General features: G+C 29.9%; 1 protein-coding gene across 1 annotated transcript in view; it reads left to right on the top strand.

Moving 5' to 3' along the window:
* The first annotated feature begins 2,941 nt into the window (after nt 1-2,941).
* LOC117182302 (voltage-dependent L-type calcium channel subunit beta-2) overlaps nt 2,942-12,634 on the top strand; it is a 114,090-nt gene continuing 104,397 nt past the window's right edge. Inside the window, exon 1 of the mRNA XM_033375461.1 lies at nt 2,942-3,274. Coding sequence (XP_033231352.1) covers nt 3,212-3,274 — 63 coding nt within the window. The 5' untranslated portion in view covers nt 2,942-3,211. The remainder of the gene's footprint in view (nt 3,275-12,634) is intronic.

Here is a 12,634-nt window from a genome sequence, read left to right on the forward strand (position 1 = left end):
TCTTCTGCTATAATAATGCTAGAATGTTGCGTTTTTTCTTAAATTTTCCATTTTCCGCACTTTTTACTCAAAAAGATAATAGGCAAGAAGATGAACATAAATATTTGAAAAAATGTAATTGTTTATAATTATCCTCTCTTCGGGTATTGCTAGAAAGTTGTGAGTTTTTTGTTGTTGAAATTTTCAGCTTTTTTGGACTTTTTAGTTAGTTAAAATAAGAAATATGAATATTATTTTAAACAAAGGTTCTTAGTAACTACTTCAAGGAAAATTTACATTTAATATTAAACATATACAAAAATTAAAGAATAAATCAAATACGTGTTTTATTTGTGGAAAGTATATTTACAAAAAAAAAGTTGTTCAAAAATGATTCCCTCTATTGTTTATTTATTATTTTTACCTAACTGAAAAGCCAAATTGAAGTGAACAATTTCAGAAAAGACCTTAATTCTTTAGAAATTATATAAGAGAAGATAGTTATAAACAATAATTAATTGTTAAAACAATTCTATTTCTTAACTATAAATTATTCTTTCCTCACACTATTTAAAAAGTAGAAAAAATGGAATTTTTCAGAAAAAAATGCAACTTTTCGAAATTATTCTGAGAGAAAATGACTAAAAACAATAATCATCTGCTTAAACAATCATATTCGTTAAATTCAATTATGTTTTACTTGGCTTTAAGTAGAAAGTAGACACAAAATTGAAAATTATTGAAAAATCTGCAACTTTCTAGCATTATTTAAATAGAATATTATTCCAAATAATAATATTTTGTTTAAACAATTATATTTGTTTACATAAATTAATTTTAATCTCAATCTAATTAAAAAGCAGTCAATCTAATGGAAATGTGAATAAATCAGTGAAAATTTTTAGGAAAAACTTCAATTTTCTAGCATCATTCTAAAGGGAAATTCCTTAAAACAATAATCATTTGTATAAACAATCATGCTTATTTACTTTATTAAATTTTACTAAAAAAGTTGACAAAAAGTTCATAATTTTTTTTTAAATTGCATCTTTCTAGCATTATCATTAACGAATATAATCATAAATAAAAACGAAATGTTTAAACAATTTATGCGAACATCTAATTATCAGTCCCAAAGCGTTAAGGATTTAAAAAAAGCATTTTATTTTGACAATCGTCCTAAATACTTTATACATATCATGTAAAATAATGCATGAATTAAATTTTGTTGTTGTTGAATTTTTTACAATTCATTTGGAATTCAAACTAATTTACTATTAATTTGTTACTAATTTTTTTGAGTTATCGATTTTTTGTATTTCACGGAAATTTTTCTAAACTCTTTTGAATTCCCTAGAATTTTTTTAATTTACTCTAAACTTAATGAATTTCATAATTGTTCGTAATATTTTTTATTACATTGAATTCGTTAGAATTTAATTAATTACACTAGCTTAAAAAAATTTTAATGCTCTGAAGTTCTTTTAAATTTGCCATGAATTCTCTTTACTACCATCTTAATCAATTTAATTAAACTTTTCTGTTCTCCTAAATTTCGTTTAATTCACTCAAATTTGTATAAATTTCACTAAAGTCTTCGGGATTCTCTTAAATTCTCTTAATGCCACACCAATTTCACTGAGATCAATAGAATTTTTTGGATTATTTTCCAATCAATTAAAATTCTTGTTAATTTTAGTTCGATCGTTTTTAATTAGCTCTGAATTGTTGAATTTCTAGAATCTTTTGCAATTAATTTGAATTTTCTTTCTCGTAGACCCCCTTATTATTATTATGTTATTAACTTATCTTTAATTCTTTTATATTCTTTGACATTCTTCTGAATTCGTCCCAATTTAAATAAAATCAATTGAATTTTTCATTCTTTTCCAATCAATTAAATTTTTTAAATTTTTACTTCGATTATATTGAATTAACTCTCAATTTTTATAAATTTATCCTGAATTAATTTCAATTAATTATGAATACGTATCGATTTCATTGAATTATTTTGAATCCCTCTAAATTATTCTAAATTTATTGAAGTTTCACTGAAATCAATGATAAATTTCATATTTAAAATTTCTTTGCAATTCTTGTAAATTCTTATCAATTCTTTTAAATTCTTATCAATTCATTTCAATTTTTATGAATTATTTTGAATTCTTATGCATTTTTTGGAATTCCCTCAAATTCTTCCAAGTTCAAGCAATTTACTGGACCTTTTAATTTTTTTTGCATTTCTTTAATTTTACTTTAAATTTTTTAGGTATTTTATTCAATTCTTTTGATTTAACTTGAATTTTTATAAATTTCAACCCTAACCTAAGTATCCATCATTTACGACATTTTTTTCTAATTGAGAGATTCATTGATATTTAAATGATTTGGGGCTGAGGTACCTTTAATTTTTTTTTATTTCAAAAATCAGGAAAATTTTTTACTACAAATAAAAAAAATGCAGGGGTAAGATATTAAAAAATTAAAAATCTAGCAGCTAAAAGTAGCATTAATTTAATTGCCATTAGAGTTTCTAATTTTTGATTTCATTTTTAACTTGAAAAGTTTTTTTTTGCAATCTGGTAAGTGTCAAATAGTTTTTTAATAATACGAAATCTCATATGTTTCATTCCAGGCCGAAGTGCCTTATATAATATTAATTACATTTTTTTTAAATTAAAATTTTCATTATATAATTAAAAATGTATAGTATAACGGATCGTAGGTAAATTAAATTTCAAAACATCTATGAGAGGCCTGATTCACATTGACTTACTTACTTAAAAAAATTAAAAATTACTATACAGGCGATTGCCAATTCAAATTATAATCTTTACCAACTGCGTAAAATTAAATTGAAAATAAAATATAATCAGATGAAAATTTTTTCCATCAAATTTTTTGAGTTATTACGATCATTTATCGTAGATTGAAATAATTAGGATTTTAATGAGATTGAACTGAAAAATTAATTTGTAAGTGTAAAGTGCAATTTATGTGAATATTTGGAACATAACAGTTTTGGGAAAGTGAGAGAGGAGACATTTGTGACGTACTAAATGCAGCAGACAATTAGAACTCTGACAATTCTGAAGATTCCGAAGAGCTGATGAAACCTCCATCTCAACAGACCCTTGAAGGATTGGGGCGCAATTTAAAGTTTAACAATAATTTCTCGACAACACTTGGCCTCATCTGGTTTTTCCTCTGGTGATCTCTTAAATAGCTGAGGATGACGCATCACCTGCGACGACCCATGAAACGTGATCATTATAAGCCGTTTGGAAGGAGGAAGGTAGAAATCGTCAGATATTCTAGAATTTTGTGTGTGCTTGGGAAAGTGGACATTTTTTCCGATTTGGAATATTTAAACCCTTACTCTATATTTTTTATTATCCTATTCTTACTATTTAGAACTATTTACGTCCTCTAGCACCTTCAAATTTTTTAATCCACTCCTCATCCAATAAATCATTCCCTAAAATCTTTATCACTTGTTCTAATTTCCTTTCCTCTTCCCAATCCCAGATACTGCACTTTCTTTTCTCTCTTTCTTTTCTCAATACATCTAGTCTCTTCCCATCTTCTTTATAAATACTTCTTAGTCCTGGAGAATTAACTTCTCTCTTCTTCCCATCTCGATAATTATATTGCCCTCTCTTTCCTTCCTTCTAACTTCTTTAAACACGTATTCGTTAATTCCCTTTCCTTAGCTTCTACCTCATATACCTTTCTTGTAAACTCTAAATTTCTTTCCTTTCTATCACCATATCCCTGCTCCGTCACCACATTCTCCCTCTCCAATCTTTTTTAACCATCTTCTTCCTGAACCCAATATTTTTTTCATTACCCCTGCTTCTTTTTTATCCTTTCTCTTATATCACTTCTTCTAACTTTAATCCTTTTTATCCTGCATTCCTTTAGTTCCTTGTATGTACTTCTTCTCATTTATTTTCTAAACTGCATTACCTTTGTCTTTTATACATTTGAATTCAACTCTACCTTTCCTTAGCTTTTTCTTTCCTCAACTCTTTATTTGACCTCTCCGATAAAACAGTTACGTATTTATTCTACAAAGTTAGCGTTAGTTTTACTTCCCTGTAATCTTTAAAATCTTTTATTTTCCTTTTTTCACTACCGGTAGTCCTCTCCTCTCCATACTCTATTGCACATTATCCATCTGCATTCCTTTCGTTCTATCTCCCCTTCTTTTCAGACTTTATTTGGAATCTCACCCATACCAGGTGCTTCTCCATCTTTCCTCTTACCATCTTCTCCTGATTTCCTTCATTCCTTCTAAAACTCTCCCAGCAAATCCATAAAATATTTTTTTTCATTTTATTATTTTAATATCCTGGTTTACTCTTTTGCTTCTTTTACTCTCCCTACTGACTACCTTTCGAACCTCTGTCGTTTCAGCGTTCTCCGCCTTTCCATCAAACCTGTTGTTTTCCACCTCTTGCTTTTATCACGCATCTCAGTAAACTCCTTTTTTCTACTAAATTCTTCTTAAATTATTTCCCCTTATCTCCCTTCTCTTAATTCCTTTTTCTCTTACTTTTCCTTTTCTTTATATTTCTCATCCCATTTATTGCTACCCTTTCTTTACAAGTTTCTTTTTTGTGCCCTAATTTACTCTTTTTCTCTTTCCTCTCTGACACATAATTTGTCCCTTTGTGAATTAGTTTCACTTCCCTATAATCTTTAACCTCCTTCATTTTTCCTTTCATCACTACCAGTACCACTATACCTTCTGTTCATAACTTTGGTTACCCTTTTCCTCTCCATACTCTATTGCACATTATCCAGGTCCATTCCTTTCGTTCTATTTCTTTTATTATTCCTAACACATTAACTATTCATTCCGTGGTTACGTTCTTTTGCTGGTCTCCTGCCCTACCAGCTTTTCCTCCACTCCTTTTTTCTCGAACTCTCCCAGCACTCCCATAAAATATAATTTTTCTATTCTACTATTTAAATATTCTGGTATACTCTTTTGCTTCTTTTTCTCTTCCTATTCTCTACCTTCCAAACCTCTTTCTCCTCTCTAGACTCCTCCGCATCTTCTAAAAACCTTTCATTTTCCTCCTCTTATTTTATTACACATTTTAGTTAACTCATTTTTTCTACTACAGTCTTCTTCCTCCTTCACTAGCTTCTTGTTTTGCTTGCTCCCGAATATACTCTTTTTCCTTACTTTCTTTTCCTCTCTCCTTTTTTCTCTGATACTTAATTTTTGCCTTTGTTCTTATTATCTTGCCATATAACCAGGCATTCTCAAGCCTACTACTGGATTTCAACGTATACCTTTCTTTTTTGGCATTAGTTTCACTTATCTATAACCTTTAACCTTCTTTATTATTTCCATGTCCATTCCTTTCATTCTATCTTTTTCATTATTCCTAACACCTTGACTATTCATTACGTTGTTATATTCTTTTGCTGCCCCCCCCCCCCCGAAATCTCTCCCTCCACTCATATCTTTCCTCACGAACTCGCCCAGTACATTCATAAAATATATTTTTCTACTCTACCATTTTAATATTCTGGTTTATTTTTGGCTTATTTTTCTCTCCCTATTGACTACTTTCCACACCTCTTTTTCCATCCTAGCCTTCTTCACCTCTCTCTTCATTCACTTAATTCCGTTTTTACTTTCTTGTCCTTCTCTTTATATTCTTTAATCCATTTATTGCTAACCCGTCCTTTACTAGTTTCTTTTTTTCTTTTGCCTTAATACACTCTTTTTTTTCTCCTACCATCCTAAATGTTATTACTCTTTTATCTCTCTAATTCCAATGTTATAGGGAAATTATACGAATCTATATAATCCTCTATATCTAGTTTCTTGACTCTCTCACTCTCATTTTCGCATCCAGAGCGTGTATATTCCCTTTCCTTTTTCCTCCCTATATTTCCGTTCAATATAAAGCATCCCATCTACTATAAGCGCTTCAATCAATCCTATCCCTCTTCATTCAGCATATTGTCTTTGCTTTTTCTTCCTCCCTTTCCTCTCCATTCTCTTCCTCCTCTGCCTCTTGTTCTTGTATAAATCTTCTATTAATATATGCTTAATCCCTTCTTCATATTTCTCCATCAGTTCTATTATCTCCTCTGAACTCTCCTGCATTCTTCTGCTTATATAAATGCCTGCTATCTTCAACATTTCTTCTGGAAAATCGCATCAAAACCTTGCACAAACGGTAGTTTTCATTGTTACATAATGCAGTTGTCAACTTTTTGCAGCGATACCCCAGTTTTTTTTAAGTGATAACTTCTTATAGCACGGTGTGAACTCGCAAAACTGGGTAACGGTAACGGTAACGCTTTCAGGGTAACACTTCCTCTCCTGTATCTCTCTCCTTCGTTTCTTCCATTGAGTGACTCTTTCAATCCCGCTCCCTCTCTATCTCTCCTTCGTTTCTTTCACCTCTCTCCATCTCGCTACTCTCTCTTTCGCTCCCCTCTCTCACTCGCTCTCTTTCTCGCCATCCTTCTTTTATGCGCTGATATACAATATAGGAGTGTATAGTGGCATGGGTTCCTATATACAGTAGTGTATAGCGGTATGCGCTCTAATTGAAGGTCGTGTTTCGTACACGTGCTAACTGTTTTCAATACATTTACTTATTTATTCTGAACCTACTCTCAATTCATCTAATTAATTCAAGTAATATTTCAAATTTTTCAAAATTTGAAATTGTTTAAAGGAAAACCACGTCCTTTAATAAAAATGAATTCGTTTTTTATAAGCAATATAGCAAAACAAATACTCATTTTTCATGAAAAATGTAGATAGAGCTTTTTTTCAAAAGTATGGTAGAGTTACTCAGTATGTGAAATACCTGGTGATTAACCCTGCCTCCTTCCTTCTCACTCTTTCCGTAAATAGTTTGTGCGTTTCCGCTGTGAATACTACATAGTCAATAGAAAGTAGATCTAAAACCGACACGAACTCGTGTTTTGGCATCTCTGACGCACGATAATAATAATGCATTAAAGCTAAAAGAGGATGAAGTGACCTTTAGAACTGAAAATGATCCTTGCGCGAAGATGCCAGCATTTCTTCGTGCGTATACAAAATACAGCCACTACGATTTATGAATGAGTAGAACATTCTCGTTGCTTTCCATCGTGTATTGCTTGTCCTAGCGTATCCTAGGTTGACCCATAAACCCCCATCACGATAAATGTGAGCGCCCACCACTTAAGGGCCAACCGGAATATGTCTAAGACCCTTTCTGGTGCCTGCAATAAACAACAAATAAATATTTCTAGCCCCCCCCCCCCACTCTTATTGCACGTAATTTTAGTTTCCACCCGGAGAGAAGTTTGGTAGAGTCGCCTACCCAACACGTACAATTGTTGCGCCAATTCCACAGTGAAAAGCGCAAATTCTGTTTAGTGCAACGGCTCCACTGATTCGAGAGAATCATTACCCCGAACAGACCAAACCGTTTAATCAAAGGTATAGTCGAGACGTTCTGCACATGCGGCGCTTGTAACACAGTTCCGCGCTTGTGCAGTTTAAGAAAATATAGCACTTACGTTTCGGAGCGACTGATCTCTGCAAGTTTGGGGTAGCCAGTGCCGGAATCCGAAGCAGACGAAACACCGAACCATAATGCAGCAACTTTCTCACCGCTAGCGCGACGGTCTTACTTCGTCTCTCCGTGCAGAAATATTTTGCTAGACAGGGTGTCCGAGAACTTCATTTTCAAAATTCCCTGATTTTTCATTTTACTTGATCTATAATATTAAAAAACCAGGATTTTAATCTTGTTATATGTTTAACATAGAATCTTTTGAAAGTGGAATAAAACAGTATTTCAAATACGAATTTAAAATTTAAAAATTTAATAATTTATTTTAAAAGAAAAAAAGCCTTTTCTACTATAAAAGAATGCTTCGTAACAAAGTACTTTAATTTCCAACAAAATAATTACATTTCTATTAGAATAGTTAATTATTCAATCTAAAATGATAAATTCCCCCCAAAAAGACGAATTTTCAAGAAATCAATATTTTTCACTCAAGAAGTAATTGAAAGTTTATTTAAATTGTTGAACCTTCAAGCCAAAAGATGAATTTTCTCCACAAACATTGAATTAAAAAAAAATGACTTCCTTAAAAACGAAGAAAGTAATTTTTTAACCAAAATAAGAGAATTATCAGCTAAAGAAGATCAATCTTAAAAAAACTGCAAAAGTTTCATTTACAGTTAAAAAAAAATTATTTTAAGCTAAACAAAAAACGGCTTTTTCACTAAACAACTAAGTTTTTAACCAGCGATATAAGTTTTCAATCGGAATAATAAACATTTAACAATAGAGTTTAACTTTCACACAAGTGGCTGTATTTTCAAATGAAAAAGTTTAATTTTCAACACTCAATCAAAGAAGAAGAAATTTTATCCGAAAAGTTGCATTTTCATTAAAAAAAAAGATTTCTGCTAACGCAGATGAAACATTAATATTAATTTTTAAACAAAAAATAAGTTTCCACGAAAAAATAAAATTTTTAATCAAATGCGAAGAACTTTGAACCAAACTTTGAAACAAACTTAAACTAAATTATTGAATTCTCTACCAAATAATTATGTTTTTATCGAAAAAAAATTTTTTTAGACAGATGAATTTTTATTTAAAATTTTTGTTTTAATTAGTTGACATTTTATCCAAAGACGATTTCAGTTGACTTTTCAAGATCAAAATATGAATCTTTTAAACAAAACATAAGTTTATACTAGAAAAATTGAATTTTCAATCGAAAACGACAAATTTTATCAGCCTTAAAGGATGAATTCTTAACAGGTAGTTGAATTTTCTACCAAGCAGTTGAATTTTTATCCAAGAGAGATTAAATTTGTACTAAAATGCATGAATTTCGAATAAAAGACCAATTTTTTTTTAGGTATTAAACTTTCACCCAGAAAAGATTTCAGTTCATTTTTCAACACCAAAATGTAAAGTTTAAGCAAAAAGTGAGTTTTCTACGAAATAGTTAAATTAAAAAAAAAACACTAAAATTTTTAATAAGAAAGTCTGACTTTTTTTAAAAATAGTTTAATTTTCAATCAAAAAGTTGCATTATATCCAAAAAATATGTCGTTTCTGCTGAAGCAGGTGAATTTAAAAACAAAAAGACAATTTTTCAGAAAGGAGGTAAATTTGCAAACGAACAGTTAATTTGCTATTAAATAGTAGAATTTTTAACCAAAAATTATGACTTTTGAACAAGATTGTTAAATTTTCAACCAAGCAGTTGCATTTTTGTCCAAGAAAAATAAAAATTCGACTTAAAACAGGTGAGGTTTTAAATGATTCTATTCTAATAAAAAAGAGGAACTTTTAAATCAAAAAGATAAATTTTCAGAAAAAATAGTTCTCATCCACAAAAACATTTCTGTTAACTTCTAACTAAAAAAACATTAATTTTAAACAAAAGGTTGATGTTCTACAAAAAGAGTAGATTTTTTAACCTGAAAAGACAAACTTTTAACAAAACAATTGAATTTTCTACAAAAAACTATGTTTTTTCAAAGGAAAAAATTTAAATTTTAAAACAAATTTTACAGATTTATATTTATTTGTATTTATTCACGTGTTAAAAAAATAAAAAATTGAAAGTTTTTTGTGGCAACCCCATTCACAATGTTGTGCGCCCGGTTGCCGCACACAGCTTTCAATTCATATTCTTTAAATACATGAATAAATACAAAATCGTGAATGTGTAAAAGGATCAAAAAAGTGTTCAGTTCTATCTGAAATTGTGAATAAATATGAAAAAAGGATGAAAATATGCCCTAGCGGGTTCAGTAAACGGAAGGGTCACTATGTGGTCCCTTTAAGGTGACGCAATTGCATTACCATTTCGTTCACACGGTCCGCTTGTAATTATTTTTATGCTTTTTTAAATTTATTCATAATTTCAAAAAGACCTCATGCCTATTGATCTTTTTACATGTTTACATTTATTTATTTGAATTTATTCATGTGTTAAAATATAACAAACTGAAAGCTGTGACGGCAACCCGACGTACATTGATGTGCCTCGGGTTGCCGTTTAGAGAGTCCGCTATAGCAATTTCAAAACGCCAATGCTGAACAAGTTCCGCCTTTGAAAGAAATAATTATCCAATGACGCGATTCGAGACCAATTTTATTAAAAACAAAAAATAGGTCATTCTTTCAAAAAGTGATTTCTAACGAAAGTGAAGATTATTATTTTCTGAGGTAAATACATCCATGAGCACAAATAATTTAAACCATCATATGGTCTCTGTATTTTTATTTTCCAACATTAAAAATATAAACAATTTATAGATTAATTTATAAACATGTTTGTAAGTATTAAGTTTAAACTTTTGCATCATAGTGCCATAACAAGAACAAAATGCAAGGTGAACCCAGTGAGCACAAAGTTTGACGACGTCTTTACGACATCGTTACGACATCTTTACGACAACTTTACGACATCCTATCTCCATATCGTTAAGGTATCTTTACGATGCCGTAACTAAGTCGTATGATCTGACGATGTCTTGACGATATCGTAAAGACACCGAAACGACATGGACATAGGATGTCGTAAAGTTGTCGTAAAAATGTCGTAAAGTTGTCGTAAAGATGTCGTAACGATGTCGTAAAGACGTCGCCAAATTTTGTGCCCACTGGGAAAGTATTGTAAAACTTGATTTGACATTACGAAATATTGACACCATTTTTTTAACGTAATGTATTTCATAAATAAACAAAATAATAAAATATAGATTTTTAGACACGAAATGTTATGTTGATTAATCAACATTATTTAATTAGCTTAAAATAACTTCTAACGAGGTTTTTTAAGCTGCTGAGTACGAGCCTGAAGTCAAAATTCAAAAATTCAAAATGGCGGATCCAATATGGCGAACAAAATATTTAAAAATTGGTCCCATTGCTTTAAATTGGGATTTCATGAGTTGTTTTGGCTCTTTGATTACGAATATAATTTTAATATTTTTAAATTCAGCTTTGCGGCGAGAAAATTAAAAAATTCTTCCCATGATTCTAAAATAAATTTTTCGTTTTTTTTCAGTCACTGATTGCGAATCTGAAATCAAAATTCCATAATTAAAAATGGCGGATTTAAAAATTGGCGATTTTTAAATTGGTCTCGTGGTTTCGGAACAAAGTTTCGTATTTTATTAGGTTTTTTTTTATGCGTACGTGAAGAAAAAATGCCAATATTTAAAATAAAAGATCTAATATGGCGGCCAAAAAATTAAAAAATTGGTCCTCCGGCTTCAAAATGGGTTCTAAGTTTTTTTTCCGGTCAATGAGTACGTATTTGGAGAACAATGTTTTACAATTTTCAAATTTAAAAATGGTAAATCCAATATGGCGGATAATAAATGAAAAATTATGTCCCGTGACGGATGCAATTTGGCGACCAAAAAATTAAAAAGTTGGTCTTGTGGCTTCTAAATGAAATTTAACTGGCTTCAAAAGAATAATAATATTTTTTAAGGTTGCTAGGAAAATTGAAAATGATTTTATATTTTTAAAATTATTTGAACTTCTAATAATTTTAAAAGATATTTAGAAGGTATGAAAAACTTTTAATAATATTTTTAAATTTGAAAAAGTTTGAAACAACATTTAGATGTTTCAAGATTTTGAATTGTAATTCATCCAGAATAATAATAATTCTGACTTGGAAACGGGAATTTATTAATTTTAACAAATTCCGAGCTAGTGCTGGAAATTTTCAAAAAGGAATAAAATTCTGAATTGGAATAGGACATTTTTCCAGAAAATTATAATTCTGCGTTGAAGCAGGGAATTTTCAATTTCTAACAAATGCTGAGTTGAAAATAGTATTTATCCAAAAGAATTATATTTTTGCTTGGAATAAGGAATGTTAAAATTTAAGTAAATTCCGAGCTAAAACAGGGAATTTTGCAACAGAATGATCTCTAATTCTAAGTTAAAACAGAATATTTTTAAAAGAAATTAATATCATGAATAGGAAAGGGGAATTTGACAAAAAATCCCAATCCTTAGTTGAAACGGAAAATTTTCGAAAAGTAATACAATTCCGGAATTGAACAAGGACATTTTTAATTTTCAACCAATTCTAAGTTGAAACTCGAATTTATCGAGGAGAATATGAATTCTCAATGGAAAATTCAATTTTTGTTACAAAAATTATTATTCTATGTCGAAACGAGACATTTTCAAAAAAAATTTGAATCATAAATTGGAACAAGGAATTTTACAGAAAAATAATGGGTAATTCTTACAATTAGTTGAAATAGAGAATTTTCGAAAATAATTAAAGTTCCGATTTAAACAGGGAATTTTTAACCACTTCCGAGCTGGAATTAGAGTTTAAATCCGAATCTTTAAACTCTACAATTTTCAAAGTTTAAAATTCAAGAGTTTCACTTTGAGTGCTTTTATTTGCAGTTCAGTTTTTATTGCTTTGAATCGAACACTTTTGAGATTTAGTATTCGATTTTTTAAATTTCATTGACCGGGCAAAATGTTTGCGAACCGGGACAAAATCGGAAAAGGGGGAGGGTCGGTAAGGCCGGTTTTTGGCCTAATTTATTTTTGGACCAAAAAATCTGAAAAAATCATGGTAGTATCTTATAAGTATCCCGAGT

The sequence above is a fragment of the Belonocnema kinseyi genome, chromosome 2, assembly GCF_010883055.1.
Source record: "Belonocnema kinseyi isolate 2016_QV_RU_SX_M_011 chromosome 2, B_treatae_v1, whole genome shotgun sequence".
NCBI classification, from domain to species: domain Eukaryota; kingdom Metazoa; phylum Arthropoda; class Insecta; order Hymenoptera; family Cynipidae; genus Belonocnema; species Belonocnema kinseyi.